The 21,466-nt window shown below is 38.4% G+C and overlaps 2 protein-coding genes across 3 annotated transcripts in view; one reads left to right on the plus strand and one right to left on the minus strand.

Moving 5' to 3' along the window:
- Positions 1-434: 434 nt before the first annotated feature.
- On the plus strand, positions 435-11,491 carry LOC131331950 (probable serine/threonine-protein kinase SIS8). Of its 2 annotated transcripts, XM_058365932.1 has the most exons (14): positions 441-1,131; positions 1,636-2,073; positions 5,117-5,220; positions 7,246-8,023; positions 8,096-8,372; positions 8,637-8,677; positions 8,805-8,873; positions 8,963-9,063; positions 9,294-9,372; positions 9,466-9,564; positions 9,691-9,759; positions 9,961-10,010; positions 10,120-10,296; positions 10,909-11,491. In XM_058365932.1, exons 1-14 carry the CDS (start codon positions 772-774, stop codon positions 11,018-11,020), a joined length of 2,754 nt encoding a protein of 917 aa, XP_058221915.1. In that variant the 5' UTR covers positions 441-771; the 3' UTR covers positions 11,021-11,491. The 2 variants fall into 2 exon arrangements, with proteins under 2 accessions (XP_058221912.1, XP_058221915.1); XM_058365929.1 differs by having other exon boundaries at positions 435-1,131; positions 7,246-8,372.
- Positions 11,492-18,230: 6,739 nt separating this feature from the next.
- The window catches only part of LOC131333460 (uncharacterized), a 40,733-nt gene continuing 37,497 nt past the window's right edge, over positions 18,231-21,466 (minus strand). Inside the window, exons 5-7 of the mRNA XM_058367990.1 lie at positions 20,900-21,385; positions 20,732-20,822; positions 18,231-18,598 (exon numbers count right to left, since the gene is read on the minus strand). Coding sequence (XP_058223973.1) covers positions 18,512-18,598; positions 20,732-20,822; positions 20,900-21,385 — 664 coding nt within the window. The 3' untranslated portion in view covers positions 18,231-18,511. The remainder of the gene's footprint in view (positions 18,599-20,731; positions 20,823-20,899; positions 21,386-21,466) is intronic.

Genomic DNA, 21,466 nt, shown 5'->3' on the forward strand with positions numbered 1-21,466 from the left:
GAGAGATTTCATAGAAAAAGAGTGAGAGAGAGAGAGTACCGTTGGGAGGGGCAGAGAAATAGAGAGAGAAAGAGAGTGTGCGTGTGTGTGTACCGTTGTATATATTCTTGACTAACGGCTCACTAACGAATGGTGGTTAAGTGTCACGCGATAAAAGATGAAGGGGGTTAAGTGTCCGAGTTAAACGATGAAGGGGGCAACTCGTTACCGAGGTATAGTTAGAGGGGGCTTACTGTAATTTCCCCTAAAAAGAATACACCCTCCTTCACGCACGCACTCATATTACGACGAGACTAGCGTCAAGAGCACACGAGTTGGGATCAAACGGTGTAGATTACATGAGGTCCAGTAAACTCGCTGCAGCCGCAAACCACCAGAGTCCAGTACACCTCGCCTTGACTTTTCAGCAATAAAATAAGTGCTGCGTACATTTTCTGGGTACAGACTACAGACTAGTAAGGCGAGGAAGTGGATTGGAGGGAAGGAAGGTCCAGAACGGTTAATTTTATACTCCTAGTAATTCCCAGTGGTGGAACGAACCAACGAAAGCTTGACGAAGAAGGTGTCCGCAGTTTATAATCATAATCGAATCTCTCCCTTTCCGTCCATCTGTGCGCTCGTTAACCCCATTAGAGAGAGAGAGAGAGAGAGAGAGAGAGAGAGAGAGAGAGAGAGAGAGAGAAAATATCCAATTCGTCTAGAGAGAGAGAGAGAGAGAGAGAGAGAGAGCGTGAGCGATTGTGCGTCGGTCTCTATGCGAATCGATCGGCGATGTCAAAGATGAAGCATCTGCTGCGAAAGCTTCACATCCACCACCACCACAGGGTGGATCCTCCTCCTCCGCCGCCGCCCCTCCCGCCGTCTTCGGCGGCGTCCTCCTCGTCGCCGTCGGATTCGGCATTGACGGCGAGGACTAGGGAACCGCCGGCGGCGGCGGCGGCAGCGGAGAATCCCGTCGATTTCAACTTCTTCGAGGAGGAGTTCCAGGTTCAGCTCGCCCTGGCTATCAGCGTCTCCGACCCCGATTCGCGTGACGATCCGGAGACAGCGCAGATCAAGGCCGCCAAGCAGATAAGCCTGGGCTGTGCGCCTTCCGAAACCCTCGTCGAGTCCCTTTCCCTTCGTTACTGGGTATGATGCCCTTTCAATCTCTCGCATATTATTATGAATTTGACCTAATTGGTTCACTATTCATAGCTCTGATCTAAATCATTCTGTTTTCGCACATTCTTTTGTTTTGCAATTAGGGTTCAGTTCTTTCTGATTCCACAGTATCCAAGTTACATTTAATAGATGCTAGATGTTCCATAGTTTTCTTTATCACCGCGTAGTTGGATGCTCCTATTATTGGTTCTAGGGTTATGAACGATTATATGGCCAAAGAATCTAAACGAATCCTGTCCCGCCACATGTGCAGTAAAATAAATTGGTGATATGAATAAGTGATATACGACGGCACTCTATGTATTCACTGCTTTTGTTAACCATTAGAATAACTGTTAGATGCAATTACCTGTTTTGTGTTTGTGTTTGTGTGTGTTTATTCTGACTCGAAAGTTATTTTCTTTTTGAGGAATTGCAGTTTTCTTATGGGCATATGACTGAATGGGGTAACCATGTATTTGGTATGTGCAGAGTCTTAATTTTGTGAACTATGATGAGAAAGTGATGGATGGGTTTCATGATGTATATGGTATTCCTTCGAATTCAGGCGTGCAAGGGAATATGCCACTCCTTCTAGATCTCCAAGCAATTAGTGTTTCAGATAAAGTTGATTATGAAGTTATTCTAGTGAACCGTGCCATTGATCCTGCCCTGCGCGAGCTCGAGGAAAGAGTATATGCTATTTCTGTTGAACAGCGGGATTCAGAACAGGGTTGTATTAGTGGCTTGATCCAAAAAATTGCTGATCTTGTTGTTGATAGGATGGGAGGTCAGGTTAGTGATGCTGACGAAATGCTAAAAAGATGGACTCTCAGAGGCTATGAATTGCGTAAATCACTGAAAAGCATCATTCTTCCCCTTGGCTGCCTTGATGTTGGACTTTCACGCCACCGGGCATTGCTCTTTAAGGTTGTAAGAGATTTCCTTACTTCATACACCATTGTCGTGTTGCATGATAGTTGTTGCAGTTTATGTTACTGGGACTGTATGACTTTCTTCTGTTTTTTCGCATAGATGTTAAAGTGAATTTAATTAGTTAGTTTTGCATATTTTGCCTTGCTAGGGAGACAAAGCTGTTGCTTTCATAGAGAAGATGTAGTTTAGGACTTGTTTCCTATTTTCTGAACTTTGCTAGCACATTTTATAGCAATAGACGTGGGTTTTTTTTATTTTAATTGAAGTACGATAAGAGACAAAAGGTTGTCCATTGGTGAAAAGCATCGGTTTTCGACCAAAAGAGCAGGGACTCTTAAAATAAGGTGGTGTGTCCGTGTCGGACACGTGTGATGTATCATCAGACACCAACACTCCTTGGACACATGTTCGATACTCTTGTTGTTGTGTCTATAGTCGGAAAAAAAAAATCTTATTCAGGACACGTGTCTAACACTCTTTCAGCAACGTGTCCGAAACGTCATTCACCTCTATGACTAAGGAACTAACATATGATCGACACTTCTTGGACGCTTAATTGCGTAAATGTGACAATCAAAGATATCAAAATTTGACATATCACATTGATATGGAAAGTTGAAAAAGCAGTAATTCTTGCAATTTATCATATTAAATTCCAAATGGAATTTGTTAAGGATTTCTTGAAGATTCCTGACCGTGCCCATGTTTTGTTTTTTTTTAAGGATTTCTTAAGTCTCATGTCAACTAGATTCTTCATAACTTATCGTATCTTATCTCCTATATAGTTTGGGGCATGTACTTGTAGTGACGTATATTGATTACAATATATTTATTTATATGTAATTGAGCGTATCCTCTTCGTGTCCGTTTCCTACACTTTAAAGAATAACGTATCCGAGTGTCTATGTCTGTGTCTTGTCCTTGTCTGGTGTACTTCCTACTATCAAATGCTATAGAACAGACTACCATGCAGATAAGTTAGGTGTGCTCAAACTCTTACGCTACTTGTCAAGTGTTGAATTCAAGTTTCCATGCCAAAGTTGTTATATTCTAATAAGGAATTGTATTAGAAAGAGAGGCTTGAAGAGGTTTTTTTATCCGTCTTGTAGCTTTCGTCCTTGAATAGTGAATACTACTGCTGTATGTTCTTGTACTCGTTCCCAATAGAAGTAGCCAATTGGTTGTACTTTGTTTCTTACGTGTTCTCGGGAAAAGGAAGAGAGAAGAAGGGAGAATTTATTTCATTTCTTTCTTTCATTTGCCTTATTGGTTATCAAAGTGAGAAGAAATCAAAGAAAATTGAAAGAAAATATTGCAACAAGTTTCTTTTCGGGGCCACCAATTTTCTTTCTTACCCTTCACCAAAATTAGTAGATTTTGTTGGATCTTTAACAATATCCTTTGCAGAACCTACTGGAGGATGATATCTGGACTTCTTCTTTCTTCTCTTTTTTTCTCTCCTCTAGTTTGCCTGTATTTCTCAACAAACACAGCATAAGATGGAAGGAAAATTTGTCAATGAAGTTAACAGCATTCATGCAGATATTAATGCAGTTTTTATAAGTTGGAAGTTGAAATTGTTCCACCACATTGATACTTGAGCTTCAGAAATGTTACAACTTCTTTGATTGATTCCTTCTTTGTGACTTTACCATTTGATGGGGACTTATTGTTTCTCTTTACTCGACTTTTCTTTGGAAATGCAGTATCCTAATCAAAATCACGCTCAAAGTTAGTAGAGTTTGCCTAAGTTGAATGGGGTCCAATATTCTTCCATACCCTTTGTATGTTTGATTTTTAATGCACATGAGCTGGAAAAACCCAGCAGTACAATGCTACTTTTAGCGAGAGCGATTTTGTTCACCCTCGCTTTGTTCACCCTCGGTAAGGGTATGCTCATTCCGTATCCCAATTTGCTGATTGAAACCGTTTAGTTTTTCCAGATTCATTTGTTAGGAGATCATGTTAAAATTCAGCTCAATCGAATATCGTGCTTCATCTAGGAGTTTGTTTATTTTCATTCAAGTTCTTGACTGAAAAATTGAATTCTTAGATTGAGCACTTGCCAATATCCGATTAAGCTGTATTTTTGTATAGTCTCCTAACAAATGAATCCAAAAAAAATGAGCGGTTCCGATTATCGTAGTATGACACGGAATGAGCATACCCTCGCTGAGGTGACCAAAACGAGGGTGAACAAAATTGCTCTCACTTTTTGCCATTGTGTTAATATTTGTAACATGCAAATTTTCAGTACAGTACTCTGCCAATATGACTGAGTCGTTTGTTCTCCCAATTGGTTTGGTTATGTTTACCCTAAGTTTCTTGTGTTTTGCTCCAAGTTTCATACCTTATAGGTTGCTTTGTACAGGCAGAATGTGTGGCTTAAAATATTTTCTTCTTTTTTATCATCCACAGAGGAGAAATTTCAACTGGGGCTTAAGCATGATCAGGGGAATGATCTATATCCATACTTGTTTTTGGGCATCATGCTTTACACTTCATTAACTTTTTATGTTGATAAATGCACTTCATTAACTTGAATTAAACATCTATGCATTGAAGCTGAGTATTCCTAGAATTAATCTATCGGTACATTGTTTCAAATTGACGCTGTAGTCTTGTATTTCTCAAATTCCTGGAAATTTAATTAAGCAAAGCAAATTTTGCTATTGATGTTAAAGAATTAAAAGCTTTCCCAGTTGCACACGTATCACTCTTCACCCCTTCAAAACGTCTTTTGAATGATCCAAATTATCTTGGGGTTGTTAGGCTTCCTTTTGTTTTCTTCCTCTGATCAAAATCTTGTCTATTGCTCTATAGATTTCTACCATGGTTAAAAAGAATAGAATTGCTAAAACTCAAAATAGGTTATTGATTGTTCAATAACTACAGAATTCCTACTCATTTTAGTGGTGAAACAAATGCTGTGTTTTCCAATGACATCATGGCATATTGTCCCCAACCTTTACTCATATGTTCTGCCCCATCCTTGAATCTTAAATGAGAGATAATTATTTCATTGTTCGGGTGCTAGGTCCTTGCTGATACGATTAGCCTTCCATGTATGCTGGTCAAAGGAAGCTACTATACTGGCACTGATGAAGGAGCTGTGAACCTGATCAAATTTGATAGTGGAAGGTAGTAAATCCAACTCAGTCTTTTTAAGCATACTAAAAGAAACGCTTCAGAAAATTTGTTTTGCCGGTCATATTTTGGGATTTGGTGTATGTTTTTGTACCCACTGCCGGCTTTGGGCTAAGGCCCAAGAGGCGTGGGCCTTAAGCCCCCAAAAATGTCAAAAAATTAGGGCCCCTACTTATTTTAGGACCTAGTATATATGTATTGTTTTGGAGCCCAATTTTAAACCCAGGAAGACATTTTACATTTGGAAAAATGGAACACGGAACGCAGAAAAAAACAAAAAGAAAAAAAAAACAAAAAGGAGGAATAAAAGGTCACGGATCGCCAAAATCCCTTGGACGGTTTAAAATTATTCAGTGTGGTGGGTGCATGGATGCATATTTTTTTCTCCTTAAACACTACTACTCCAGTACTTTCCATTACAAACAAATACTATATCGGAATCAAAATTATTTAGTGTGATCGACTTTTTATTTGATTTTCGTTTACAATTACTAAGGGCCTCACTTTTAAAGATCGTCTTAGGCCTTCAAAATCTCAGAGCCGGCCCTGTTTGTACACATCCTCCCTCTCTTTAACTTTTTATAGAGAAATGGCTATTACCTTCAGATACTTCTAGGCTACGTTTGTTTCACGGGATAAAGTGACTGTTGGAATCCTCAACCAACAATATCTATTTTGGAGTTGCAGAAACCTGATGGGATAGGCACTCTGTTTTGGACAATCTGTGCCATATAGGCGGGAAAAACTTCATTAAGATGGATAGAGGGAGGGGTAAGGCTGGCATAAAGTCCTGTGAAATAAATGTGGGGCATCCACTTGACCCCGTATTTAATCCTGTCCCTACGAAAATCAGATCGCATCAGATTGAAAGAGATGATAGTCTTAGGATTGAATGTACTGGCAAAGTTGTCGTCTGATATAAAGTCCCCCCTAACTCTATCCATGCAAAAAACTCAGCCTTATCACTGAGACAATTATTTTCCGAACCTAGTAGCTTTCCGCATGATTTGCATACGGAAGAATATTATTTCTACTGGTAAGTATTTCCATTGTTAACAGTTGATAATTTTTCCCTCAAGAACACAAGCTATACATAAAAGCATTTCACGGTTTCTGTTGCTGCTCAACATGTCACAGATTTTCAAATGATAGTAATTTCTTCTGCGAGCTTCTTGTTGTTCTTGCATGGCAGAAATCATAAGATTGTGAATGAACTTCTTGTTCGTATGTTGTTCTTAAGTAGGCAACCATATCAAGAGATAGATTAAGGGAATACAAAGAGCCTAAGCTCTAATATCATTTCTTTAAAATCATAAAAACTAAAACATTGGAGATGTAGACACCTATTTATAGACTCAAGGACCCTACTAACTCTTGCAGACATAAATTGAAATAAAGCTCTCTAAAGGACTGCATCACTTAAATTGCTGGATTTGTATGTTCCTATGTTACCTAGTACGCAGATTGTACCAGTATGAGGAATGGGAACATCTACGTGGTATCCCAGCATAAATTGTGGTACGCTGAGGGTAGACTTCTATTGATAACATAATTATAACTTACTCGTCCAAGTGATAAACATTTAGTAAAACTGAGAATTGTTCTTCTAATTCTTTATCCAAAAACATTTCTAGGAGCATAATGACCAATTTTTTTACATTTTCCTTGCCAAAATTCCACGTGCTCTAGATTCTTATCTTAATAAGTTGATTTTTCTAAAACTTTTGGTGATCACTTTGGATCACTAAATTTACCCTTTTGGAATGGGTGTGTACCATGTTTTGGAACGTGCATATCAAAACGTAATTCACTAGGGTATAAGCGTTCCCTGGTAACATTCACAATCTTCCTTTGTTAAACAAGTGTAGTCAATCTTCATGGAAAATGTTGCATCTTTTCCACCTTGCCTTAAATTGTCTTCTCTCACTTGCCACAAAAGTACGTTTATACTTATAGGACTTCTAGAAATTTCTGACAAAACGATTTGTAATGACATAGCTGATTGTTGGTTTGATGCAGTGAATACATTATAGATCTCATGGGTGCTCCGGGCACGTTAATTCCTGCTGAGGTACCCAGTGATCATCTTCAAAATTCAGGTTTAGATAGAAGAAGCGGTTCAGATTATGCTGAAACTGTCAAAATTTTGTGTCCGGTGCTTGAAAAACAAATTGAGCCAGTGGCATTTTCACCCAACGTTGGCCGAGTTGCAAAAGATAGCAGTGCCGATTTAGCGGAAGCCGATTTAGCGGAAGCATCTTTTTCGGGCATTCAGACAAAAGGCAATGGAAAAAATGTTGACGAGAAAAATCGAACCGAGAAGTTTGAGAATGAGTTTGGTAAACTTCTTCCATCCCTACATAGATCAAATGAAGGCTTGTCTGGTACTTGTGGTAAAGCGTCCGATGCACAAAAAATGAAAGTTAAAGATGTTTCTAAGTATGTTATCAGTGCATCTAAAAATCCAGATTTTGCTCAGAAACTTCATGCAGTTTTGTTAGAGAATATCCCATCACCACCTCCTCATTCAGTTTTGTCAGAGAAAGTGACATCACCACGTTTGATTCTGGATAAGAAGTTTTATGAGCTGAGAGATATGCAAATGCCAGAAGAAATCCATCTGTTAAACTGCGAAAAAGTGGCTGATGGGGCTCAAAATTGTGCAGATGTACCAGAAAAACTTGAATTGGCTTCTAATGCTGCTAACTTTGGACATTCATTTCCTTCTGATACCACCACAAGTGAGGGATTTGTGCTTGTTAACTGTGGAACTAATGAAGTGAACCAGACTGGTGATGTGAGTTTAGGTCTTTTTCCTGTTGATTCACCTGGTATATTTGTAAGAGCTTTGCATGGGGTTCAATCTCAGGAATCGTCGATGCCCTCTGCAACTGAGTGTTTCGAAGGACAATCTAAAGTGGTCTTCTCTGGTGATGGTGGACAGTATGTTGGGGATAAAGTGGGAAGGGTTCTCAATAACTTTGAGAGAGAGAGAGAATTTGTTGTGAGATTGACAGAAACAGCCAGTAGTGGTCTTACTGTCGCTTGCAGTACTCATGTTGAGAGGATTAACCCAGAGCTGGGGGATGTTTCAGACTGGGAAATTCCTTGGGAAGATCTTCAGATTGGAGAACGAATTGGAATTGGTAAGTTACCTCTGGCTTAATTCAGGCATCCGTACTGAATTCAACTTTATCCTACTGGTCACTGTTGCCCTCCAAACGCAGATTCCAGGCACTACCAAAAGTAGCATTTTAGTGTGCTTACTTGGACTAAGTCGTGATGTATCTGCTCTTCTAGTGTAGACAGATTTATTTATTGGTTTCTTCTTATTTGACCTGTATAAAAGTTGATCTATGGATTGCTTATATTTGCTTGAATATTGAATGGCTGCTATTACCACCTTGCAGGTTCATATGGTGAGGTTTACCGTGCAGATTGGAATGGCACTGTAAGTTTTCATCTGCATACCCTAGGAACCCAATATTTTGTTGCAGGAACTGTAAATGATGTCCTAACAGTTCATGTGGTTTAGGACCTCATTTTGCTATTTTCATGATGACCTTATTCCATGGCAGGAAGTTGCTGTGAAGAAGTTCATGGACCAAGATATATCAGGCGATGCACTTGCTCAGTTCAGAAGCGAGGTGTCTAGTTCATTTCTTTCATCATTGTTAATGATCTAAATTATTTCCTTTCTCTGAATGAATGGACAACTGGTGGTTGTTTTGAGCAGGCTGAAATCATGCTGAGGTTGAGACATCCTAATGTTGTTCTTTTCATGGGAGCAGTCACCCATCCACCAAATCTTTCTATACTGACAGAGTATCTGCCGAGGTAGATTTCTTCTGCTTATTTGGATAAGTATTACTAATTAAAAAGAGGCTATTTTATTGCCTTTTCATCAGAGGCTTGCCTTTATTTTCCTAATGGTGTAGCCTGTAGGGGGGGTAGGGTATCATTGAATCGTTGACCATGCAGGAAAATGGAACTCAATGCAGACTCCATAACTGATCTATTTATCGCATTGCTATGTGGTGTTTCTCAATCATGTTTACTCTATGCAGGGGAAGTTTATACAAGCTACTGCATCGTCCAAATAATCAACTTGATGAAAAGAGGCGAGTTCGAATGGCTCTTGATGTGGTATGAGCTGTAGTATTTTGTTGCCCTCTTGTTTCTGCGCTCTGGTTCAGTTTCTTGTCACTAAACTTGCTAGTTGCTTTTAACTTCTTGTAGGCTAAGGGAATGAATTATTTGCACACGAGCCATCCTACTATTGTGCATCGAGATCTGAAAACTCCAAACCTTCTTGTTGACAAAAACTGGGTTGTTAAGGTTTGCTTTTGCATGGCCGACGTTATTCTGACTCACTGTGGACAGTGTCACTTTTACTGTGATCTGCACTTTTTAATGCTTATGGTGTCCTTTGTAAACTGTCCAACATACTGGTTGTATCTACAGGTTTGCGATTTTGGCTTGTCACGCATGCAGCACCATACATTTCTATCTTCAAAGTCTATTGCTGGAACGGTAACGGATTCATGATAGATTAAGCACTCTATTCAATTTTTTGTTCCCTGTTCTAATCTCGTTTTTATTTACTCCCAAAATAAGTGGAAAATGGAGACTGACAAATGTGCACACACACACAAACAAACAAACGGAGAGAGTGGTTTAGTTGGAATGTGAATATTGCACTCATTGTGAGGAATCTATGTCCTTGAATTGCAGCCTGAATGGATGGCACCCGAGGTTCTGAGAAATGAGCCGTCCAATGAGAAGTAAGTGAAGTTTTTTATGCGACTTAAAAGCCATGAAGGGCATGTAACTCATTATTGAATGTCTCAATCATTGATGTCTGGCTCTAATATGGTGTGAGCCGGTTTCCAGGTCTGACGTGTATAGCTTTGGCGTGATATTGTGGGAATTAGCAACTTTGCGAGTGCCATGGACTGGGATGAACTCAATGCAGGTTGTGGGAGCTGTTGGCTTCCAGAATAGACATCTTGAGATTACAGAGGAGATCAATCCAACAGCTGCGCAGATAATATTGGACTGTTGGCATCCGTAAGTTTTCTTTTTCGACCTTGTATTTATCTGTTCTATTTGTGGTATATGTGACTCTAATCCTGAAATCCTCTACCCTAACATAATTCATTCTTTCCTTGGTATATTGGTCTACAAGGCTACCCAACATTATTGACAATTGTATGGAACTCTTAAGTTAATATGACATGCTTTTAGCACCTTGACAATGCTCTTGAGCATCTCCAATGGTTGAATCCACTTTTTTCAGGCCAAAGCCATATTTTTTTGGCTTCGTACAGTTTCACAAAATTTTGGCAAAGTTTCTCTAGCGGAACCAAAACCATTTTTTGTTAAGCTTAATCCATTACAACAGTTGGATCATTTGGAACATTCCATTGAGATGTGGAACCATAAAACATAGAACACCTAAATGTTGGTGTAGCAATAATTGGTTTTTTCATATTTGTGCCAGCTTTGTCTGAAGAAAGGGCCAGAATGTTTTTTTGGTTGACTATGCAATCCATTGGAGGTCATTTTTTGCCAAATAATGGCTTTGGGAAGAGAAAATGGAGGCACTCTTACTTAATTTGCAGGTGGCGATGATTTATTGTTTTCCATATTGATAACCGCCGGTTTTGTCTCTTCCCGCAGCAATCCACAATTGCGGCCCTCTTTTGGTCAGCTCATTTCCCGTCTCAGGTGTCTTCAGGGTCTCCAGATTTCAGCTGTTCAGAGATCTCAAACTCATTCACTTGTACAATAAAAAAGAGTTGTGTAAAATATCCCTTGAGCTTCTTTGTGGGCTCGAAGAGCCTCCATCAATGGAAGGTTTAGTTGCAGTAGAGAATGTATCGGATTGGGAAGTGTTGGTTCAATCAAAGAGAGGGGGTCAGCACAGCCAATTCAGAACAGAATGGACAATCCTCCGAACAAGGTGCAGTGGAGGATACCATTTGGTGATGAAAGTAGGTAATCTATTATGTGAACAGTTCAAGGAAATACCCAAAAAAAGAAAAAAAATAAATGAAAAAGAAAGAAAGATAGAGAGAAGAAAAGAAATTGAAACAATTTATAAGGGAATGCCAAAAGGAAAAAAAAAAAACAACGTTTTGTGTTATGTAGCTTCAGGCGATAAGTGTAAGTAGTTTCTTTATTGTAAACATTGTCTCCGCAAGGTTCTGTTAAAAAAAAAATTAACAGAATTTGAATGATATATTTGCATCTGTTTCCCGTATTCTGCAAAATATATAGGTTGGTAAGCAGAGAGAGCAGCTCATGCATGAGAAATTGTTTCACAAGACTTCACAAACGCAGCTATTATGTTTTGCTTTTGTGCTGCATGAATCTGCATGTGCTCTGTAATTTGGTGTCCGTATAAGATGGTAACTCTTTTTTAACTGGAGTATAAGATGGTGACTCTTTGATGAGGATTTTATGACCAGATGGGGGTTAGAATAATCTTCTTTTTGTTAAATTTTCATATGAAGTATCTTCCATTGATGTGGAAACCGAGGGGCTTCTTGTTGCTTAGGACACAGTAGGCTGCTGAATGGGCATCATCCTGAGTCAGTCCGAAGTGACTCAGGAATGTAAACTGAACCGTTTACTTCGTCGAGCATGGATGTATAGAGCCCAGTGTGCCTTAGGTCAGTAGGCTCAACTGAATGGGCATCGTCCTAAGTCTCCAAATGTTATTCAAACCGCTCACTTTTAGAGCTTGAAGCATAGAGTCTAGAACTTGGACGTTGATAATGACGGGGAAAAGTGAATTTGCTACAAAATTAAGTTGCTCAGACAATGATGAGGATGGGGACAAAAAGACTAAAGTGGATTTGCTGGTGAACAACAATATTAAGCTTCTACTTAGCAAAAAAGAAAAAGAAAAAAAGAACGACATTTGGCTTACGTGCATAACCATATTTACCCTCACCTGGGTTTAAAAAAGAACGAAAGGCTACATAAAACCCTATTATTATGATGAACGGAAGATCGAGTAGCTCCGAGTGCACAGAACTATGGAACAAGCTCTGCACTTCTACTCCACTGCTTTTTCACACAATGAAAATACATTTCAACTAAAAAAAAAATGAAAACGAAAACCCTATCAACAAGAATCTTACATGACCTGTGTCACCACCCCCAACAATTCATGTGTGTCTGTAGGGTATGGCTTGATCCAACTTCAAGCGTTGTTGGCTTCTGGAATTCTCTCTTGGCCAACTCCGTGTTTCAACTTGCAATCAGAGAGAGAAAGGATTACTATGCCATGGCATTAGCAAACTTTCGCTTTGGCCTTTTCCGCGACTAAACATAACACACACAAAGTGGCAGATCCAAGAACTGGTTATGTTTAAAGAAAAATTAACAATCAGACGCAGTAAAATTATTTAAAACTCCAACATTCATCATTAAACAACAAGATGTATAATATATGATTAAAAGATGTTTTCGAAAAGAAGCCAAAAGGTTAGATAAGTCTCAAAAGTTTTTCATGAATACTTTCGCGGTGTGCCTCTAATGTTCTCATAAGATTATCTTTTCTCAAATTAACAGTTGAGGAAGTTAAAAGCATATAATCAAGACCTAATGCAAGTTTGTCTGGCTCACATCTGTTATGGGTTACTCGCTCCCGGCGGCGTACGTTTACAACGGATCGGTTCTTGGCTTGCTTGATGCCGGATGGTGGTTCAAACAGTTGTGGCACATCGTTTAGTTTTATTATTTTTGTTGTGTCGCACACACAATATACACACATTCTATGATGTCCTCCATTCCTTGGGCTTTTTGTTGGTCTTTGCTCATCGTCGACGCCCTTATATCTTCTGGCGATAGCATAATTTCCGTGTCTGTGTTTTGCAGATCAGTACTGATACACCACCGAATAGAGGTGGCTTTGCTGACTGAATTTGGCAAAGTCCTAAACCCTTGTTGGAATGTGGGAGAAAACGTGCATTGCACTGAGTAAAGCTTGGGCCGTTGAGTTCATAATTATATTAATTTAATGGGGAATTTTTAGGTCGGCCCCAAAAAGTAGGTTCGGACTTAATTTAGGCATGACAAAAATATTTCTCCTTTATTTCAGTTCTTTTTTCTTGACTTCTCATGCATTTTTACCATTTTGCCCATTCTTAACTTTTTGTGTACATGTCCGTTTTTAGTAAAATTTATATTCTTAGAATCAACTCTTTGACCCGTATTATTTCGGACAAAAATACCCTTGGCTATGTGAACTGGCTACGAGAACTGCCAATTCTCATAGCCAGTTAACATAATATTTCGGACAAAAATATCCCCGCCAGTTCACGTAGCCCAAGTTAACATATTATTTTGGACAAAAATACCCTTGAACTATGGCCATGAGAACTGAGGCTATGAGAGTTATATTTTTTAGAATCAATTTCTGAATCATATTATTTCGGACAAAAATACCATTGGCTATGTGAACTGAGTTATGAGAACTGGCTATATGAACTGAGTTATGAGAATTGGTTATGTGAACTGCCAATTCTCATAGTCAGTTTTATGAGAACTGCCAATTTTCATAGTAAGTTCTATGAGAATTGACTATGAGAAGTGACTGTTCTCATAGAGAACTAGCTTTGTGAATTGATTATGAGAACTGAACTATATGAACTGGCTATGTGAACTGAAAAAAAGGCAGTTCGCATAGTCTTACCACATACTAAAATATCATTGGCTATGTGAACTGATTATGAGAACTGCCAATTCTCATAGCCAGTTAACATAATATTTCGGACAAAAATATCCCCGCCAGTTCACATAGCCCGAGTTAACATATTATTTTGGACAAAAATACCCTTGAAATGACCATAAGAACTGAGGCTATGAGAGCTATATTTTTAGAATCAATTTCTGAATTATATTATTTCAAACAAAAATACCATTGGCTATGTGAACTGAGCTATGAGAATTGGTTATGTGAACTGTCAATTCTCATAGTCAGTTCTATGAGAACTGCCAGTTTTCATAGTAAGTTCTATGAGAATTGACTATGAGAAGTGACTGTTCTCATAGAGAACTAGCCTTGTGAATTGGTTATGAGAATTGGACTATGTGAACTGAAAAATAGGCAGTTCACATAGTCTTACCACATACTAAAATAACCTTGGCTATGTGAATTGGCTATGAGAGCTGCCAATTCTCATAGCCAGTTAACATAATATTTCGGACAAAAATATCTCTGCCAGTTCACATAGCCCGAGTTCACATATTATTTTGGACAAAAATACCCTTGAACTATGGCCATGAGAACTGAGGCTATGAGAGCTATATTTTTAGAATCAATTTTTGAATCATATTATTTCGGACAAAAATACCATTGGCTATGTGAACTGAGTTATGAAAACTGATTATGTGAACTAAGCTATGAGAACTGGTTATATGAACTGTCAATTCTTATAGTCAGTTCTATGATAACTGGACTATGTGAACTAGCTATTTAAACTGAAAAATACACAGTTCACATAGTCTTACTACACACTAAAATACACGGTACTCATAAAAAATATATAGTTCTTATAGAAAATATACAATTCTAATAGACAGTTCTCATGAACAATACATAGTTCTCATAAAAAATATGTAGTTCTCATAAAAAATTCATAGTTCTCATAAACAATTCTCATGAATAACACACAGTTCTCATAAAAAAAAATACAAAGTTCTCATAGAAAATACACACACGAACAAAAATTGAACAAAAACAAAAAGGTAATCAAAATCAAATATAGTTATAAATGTTCTCACCGCCATGTCTTAAAAAAGTAATAGTTCACATAGGAAATAAATTGATTTAGAATTGAATTTTTAACTGCCAAGTCTCATACTCAGTTCTATGAGAACTAACTGGCTATGTGAACTGAGCTATGAGAATTATCAATTCTCATAGTCAGTTCTATGACAACTACCAGTTTTCATAGTCAATTCTATGAGAATTGGCTATGAGAAGTGACTGTTCTCATAGAGAACTAACTTTGTGAACTGGCTATGTGAATTGACAATTCTCATAGAAAATACACAGTTCTCATAGAAAAATATACAGTTTTGATAGAAAATACATAGTTCTAGCAGAAAAATATACAATTCTCAAAGAAAATACACACATAAACAAAAATTGAATAAAAACAAAAACAAAAAAATCAAAATCAAATATAGTTATCAATGTTCTCACGGCCAGATCTTATATGGAATACTTCTTAACAATTACAGAAAATACAAAAATTTATTTACAAAATTGAAAATGTACGGGTGGAAAAAGGTGTCCTACCAGAAGCAAAACAAAAGGAAGTAGGCGTCCACTAAACGACATTTCGAAAGCTCAAAGGGAAGCCACCATGGCCTCCGCAGGAGGAGGAGATGCCAAATTGAACTGCGGCGAGTATGACGGCAGCGACTTCGAATGTTTAAGCGGCGGGGAAGATGGTGGTGGTGCGGAGGCAGCGAATAAGGCGCAGAAGCCAAAAATTACGGTGGCTGAGGCATCTCTTCGTCCATTTCTCTGTCGTACATTGTCGGGTTTTTTTCCAAGAAATCGAAGTTTCTGACGAAGAAATTGGAGGACTCCATTGACGACTTCTTTACTCGCTCTCTAGGGTGTTCGGCGGCAACGGGGTTGCGCATCAGGCAGCTTTGGTGTGTGGGTGTGTGTGTGTGGGGGGGGGGGGGGGGGGGGGGGGGGGGGGGGGGGTTTGTTTATGCCTTCGTCTAGGCTGCGAGCGCTTTTATTTCGTTTGTTGGGATTTGGGGCAAAAACATCCGTCACATCACATAACCAAGCCATTCAGCTTCGGCGAAATATATTAGGGTTGGGATGAAACCGAACCTAAAATGGAGGATTGGCCTCTAATTTTCTATAATTTAATTAGTTAAGTAAAGTGAGGGATTTTTTTTTTCTTTTGTTTTTGCCAATATTGTATACATTTGCGGGATTAGTAGGGTGTTAAAATGTTAGTCAAGAGAAGGTTCAGAGGATGTCCATAGACTTGAATTCCAAATCCACCCCTTGTGGGACTTGAACTCCAGCCTCCACTGAAGGGGAAATGAGATAATCAACTCACCAAGCTTGAATGGTTTCTCAAGTGAGGGATTAGTTGAGCTGGGTCAGTTGTGGTGGATTAATTGAGACAGTTTTTCCTTGTTTTTGTTTCGTGTATGAGAGGGGAAGGAGCTATGAAGGGCATGTTGAAAAGTGTAACCAAAAGCAATTGAGACAAGAACTCTCAATCTGTCAATCTCAAATCTATCAATAAACTCTTCCTTTCTTCTTCATTGTTCTTACTTCTTGTTCAATCCATAGCACCAATCATATCAAGTACTCTGTGTTCCATTCCTTAGACCTTTGTTGGTTTTCGCTCGCCGCCGGCGCTCTTTATCTTGTGGCAATAACACAGTTATACTTTTCTTGCCATCAATGAAGTTTTTTACGCTTCCAACAAAAAAAAAAAACCTATGTCGAAAATTCCACAAAGGACATAGGATGCGTCCAGTAGCAGAACATACTGGGTTGTTCCGAGTGTATTGTATGATATGTATAAATAAGTACCCTTACCCCTTTTTTTTTTGACCCGATGTACCCTCACCCTACAAAATATTAATATTAATATTTTTTGCGTTAATGTATCCTGGGAATAAAAAAACGAACCTTTACACTTAAATATGCACCCTCACCCGATTTGAGTTGAACTCACATAGCTTGGCTTACTCTATCAAGCAACTCGTGTCTTACCCTTTCTGGCAGGAATGGGCAAAGGGCAAAACCTATCTCATAAACAAATTAACCACTAAAACACAAACAAAAGGGTGCGGGGCAATACTGCCATTATGATCACAAAATCTCAAGGCAGGAGTACAAAGCTTGCGGAACCACAAGACTTTCACTCAATCAAGAACTCGTGAAAATTCAATGTTAGCAAGTGAAACCTATCTCGGTTAAGTGTGTGATAAACGATATCAACATGCTCCAAAACATGATTCAAGATGCAAACCATGCCACGAACAGTAATCCATTATGCCCTAAAAGACATGAAGTCAAACTACAATCTCAGGGACCCCTATTGCCAAGGTGACTCGAAAGACCTACTCGGAGAATTCAATGTAGCACTTGCTGCACTTCTACCAGGCCCCCGGAGCAAAGGTTCACATATCCTTATCCTTGCAAACAACTCAAGGCAAAAATCTAGAAATTGACATCATAAACTTCATAGACTCGAACCCACTTTGCCCAAGCAACATAGACAATGTTGTGCAAAGAGAGTGCTTCAATTCACCATCAAAGCTCACAAACTAAAGTGAATCGATGAAAAAGTCTCACCGAAACAACACTTGAAAGTTTTATCATGAGTAGCCAATGTCAAGTAACATTTATGCAGTGACTCATCATTCATCAATCATAATGAACCACCAATTTTTGGTTGCTGCTTGTTATGAACTTTCCCAGTGGTTCCATTTCAGCAATAAAAAGACATCGCAATAAGATCTGGTTCATGGGTTCGTGTACCAAGTGTGACACTAAAGAGTGCCATGTGTGATGTAATGCATAGTTGCATACATTTAGCGATTCAAAACCTTCCCGCAATGGACTTGATGTTATTTGTGACTCTTTACTTTCTGCTATCTTGGCCTCTTTATATGAGCTCTATAATGATTCTATCAGGGGTCAATTGGAAAATATCAGAAAAGCTTTCACATGCAGAAATTGCGTAGTCCTGAATATCAAAATTGCGAGAACTGCTCTGATGGTGGTCAATGGAATGTTGTTTTACTAAAGAAAATGCTTGGTTACTTGGAAAAAAAATGATATGGTGCCACTGTTCAATGGCCAGCGTAAACAGAGAACCAAACAAAGCCAATGCTCTTCATCCTCCAAAACACAAGGAAATGGGGTGATAACATTACTTGATTATACTTCAGAAGGCTTCAATGAATAAATACGAAAGTTAATTATCAAAATCCAATGACAAGATACAGTATATCACATTTATTTATTTTTTGGAACTTCAGAATATAAAGCACAGTATCACATGGTGACCAGCCAACACTGATTAATGAAAGTACATATCACGCGAAGAGCAATTATTATTACAACTGCTTTCAAAATACCAACCTCAAGCATAACATTTTAAGCAGTCACAAATGTTTTTGACCACCAGGGTGGCTCCTAGTTCCACCTCATAACTTTGCTTTAAGTTAGAAGTCAGAGATCTGGTCACGCATCTAGGTTTTCTAGTATTCTACCTCATGCTCCATATTTGGGGGCCTTCCAGAGCTTAAATGCAATTTCATGTAGAAACCTATCAGCCGGTATTGTAAGCAATCCACCATGCTGCATGGAAAAGGAAAATACTTGGTAATATAAAGTGAAAAGTCGAATTATATATGGTGTGCTCAAACACATTGAAGATGTATAACAAAGAATTGGTGTTTGCACCGGGCAGGATATTTTTGTACATGTACTACAATCATACTAACATTTCTTGAACTACAAGAATTGGGCAAATGAAGGGAATGCTTAAAACAATATCTATGAAATGAAATGTTTAGATAGGGATTTAGATTTTTGTCTTTCTTTTTTTGTTTATTCAATTCAGATTTCTCTCAGATGAAATGAAAGGAGGGAGAGAGAAGGTTAAGTGGTCAAAAATTTAAGAGAGCTCCGTATTTAGAATTCTCTATCTTCATGTTTGAATTTGATTAGGATGCCCTTACTCGAGATGAGGAACATGGGATACTCTCCCTAGATAGAATATGTTCGTAAAAGGGATATTTAAATGATGTCCACATGGGTAGGAATATAAGATTAAAAAGATTAGAGTACATATCATTTTCCTAAAACATATTATGGTTGACCTTTGATGTGCAAGAAATAGCTAAATTAGCATCCTTATAAATTCAGGTGCCTTTTGGAGGATTCCAAACTCTTATCCCCGTTTGAGATCAACCTACATGGAGGTCAACATCACTTGCCTGAGGCAATCACATGGTATATTCTCAAATTCTACCCATCTTCGTTATTTTCTCTTGCCATATTAATTTGAGTTATTGACTGTCAATGCGGGTTGGTTCTCGTTGCTTATTTGCAGTAAAAATACTCTTACTCTACCGGAGTACCCTTCAAAAGATCATCTGAAGGACAAACTACTTTTTACCATTCAAGAAGCCAGTGAAGGATTTCAAATCCACTGATCTTTCAAAGGTGCGGTTAAAATGGAAAAAACATCTTTCCTCGTTGTTAGTTCTCTGGACACAACCAGGAAAGCTGTTTTCCATCTTAATCGCACCTTTGAAAGATCAGTAGATTTGAAATCCTTCCTCCTACCTTCTCGAATGGTAAAAAGTAATTTGTCCTTTAGGCGCTCTTTTGAAGGGTACTCCCGTAGAGTAAGAGTGTTATACTGCATAAAAGCAACAAGTAAGCCCTAATTGACAGCCAATAACTCAAATTAATATGGCCTGCAAGATAAAATAACAAGGATGGGTAGAATTTGAGAATATACCATGTCATTGCTTCAGGCAAGTGATGTTGACCTCTTTGCAGGCTGATCTCAAATGGGGATGAGAGTTTGGAATCCTCCAAAAGGCACTTGAATTTAAAATGATGCTGATTGAGCTATTTCTTACACATTAAAGGCCAACCATAATATGTTTTAGGAAAACGATATGTCATTCAATCCCCCTCGCCAATCTTTTTAATCCTACATTCCTACCCATGTGGACAGTAGATTTGGCCACAATATATTGCCACGCATGTTCATCATTTAAACATCCCTTTTACTAACATAGAAGAGAGTATCCCATGTTCCTCATCTTGAGTAAGGGCATCCTAATCGAAACCAAAATTCAAACATGAATATAGAGAAATCTAAGTACGGATCGAGCTCTCTTTAAATTTTTGACCACTTAACCTTCTCTCTCCCTCCTTTCATTTCATTTGAGAGAAATCTGAATTGAATAAACAAAAAAGAAAGACAAAAATCTAAATTGCGTAGTAGACAACTTGAGTAATTATAGCAGATGTTGGTCAAAGCAAAGAATGAAATGCTTAAAACACTACACATGCTACGAAACTCTTAACTACCCATGCACAACACTCAAAGTAAGCGTATAAAATAAAGACAAACGTAAGTTCTTGGACATCCCACCCAATAAGCATAGGTAGTAATCCAATTTACTAAATCCCAATGAACAAAACTTTAATCATATGCATTAAATGCTCTATTGCCCCGTGTAAATGCCATTTTACCATCACATTAACCAAATGGAAATTGTGTTATGTGTCCACTTGTCCTTGGACACAAGAATTTGGTGCACCAGACACTATAGACATTTACACCACCTCCCCTTACCCCCGTATTCGAGTCCATGTAATATAACATTTATGGCAGCATATAATATCAGAACGTAAAGGTTCACTCAAAGCAATCACAGTTTTGTAGTACTAATCCATTTCAATTGGTACCTCTTTAAAATCTGCAAACAAAAACGTCTCTACCGAATCTTTGCGGGTTACAGCATTCTGCCATTGTGCAGTTAACATTGGACAATAGTGCCTGTTAAAAAACAAATCAGCTGGAGTAAGGAGGCACATAAAAGTTCTGGACGCAAACTATCAAGCTTCCATTTTTACCTAACATTGTCCCGTAGATTCCTCCCTTTCACTGTGTAACTTTGGCGAGGGAATAGTAAGGAAAGATTAGAGTTGTTCTCATCTTTACCCACAACAGAATAATTAAGATCATCACTCTCTGATACAGGACCATAACTCATCACAAGGGACAGGTGCAAACGGGAACTGATTTCATGTTCTTGTTCCTCAATGTGCATGATTTGACCAACCAAACCATTCAGATTGCCTGTGCTTTTCTGACCATTCTTATCACCTTCTCCAATGTGAATAAACACTAAATCGAATGGGCTTTTTTCCGAAGTCTTCCCTTGTTGAAATCCAAGTAACTTCAGCACCTCAAAGGCCACAACGTCAGGTGGTGACTCATAATTGGGATGACTGTTGTCAATTATGTCACTCCATTGCAACATCGTGAAGCCTAGTTTGCCTCCAAAAGTTATCAAACTAGAGTTGTTTGTGATTATAGCGGATCTCATTCCCATGAACCTGATGTTAAGTAATTAAACAAACTGATCCTACTACATCATATGTAGAAATCATTTTAAAGTGGCATGAAGGAACTCTGGT

This window comes from Rhododendron vialii, chromosome 7a (assembly GCF_030253575.1).
Source record: "Rhododendron vialii isolate Sample 1 chromosome 7a, ASM3025357v1".
NCBI classification, from domain to species: Eukaryota; Viridiplantae; Streptophyta; class Magnoliopsida; order Ericales; family Ericaceae; genus Rhododendron; species Rhododendron vialii.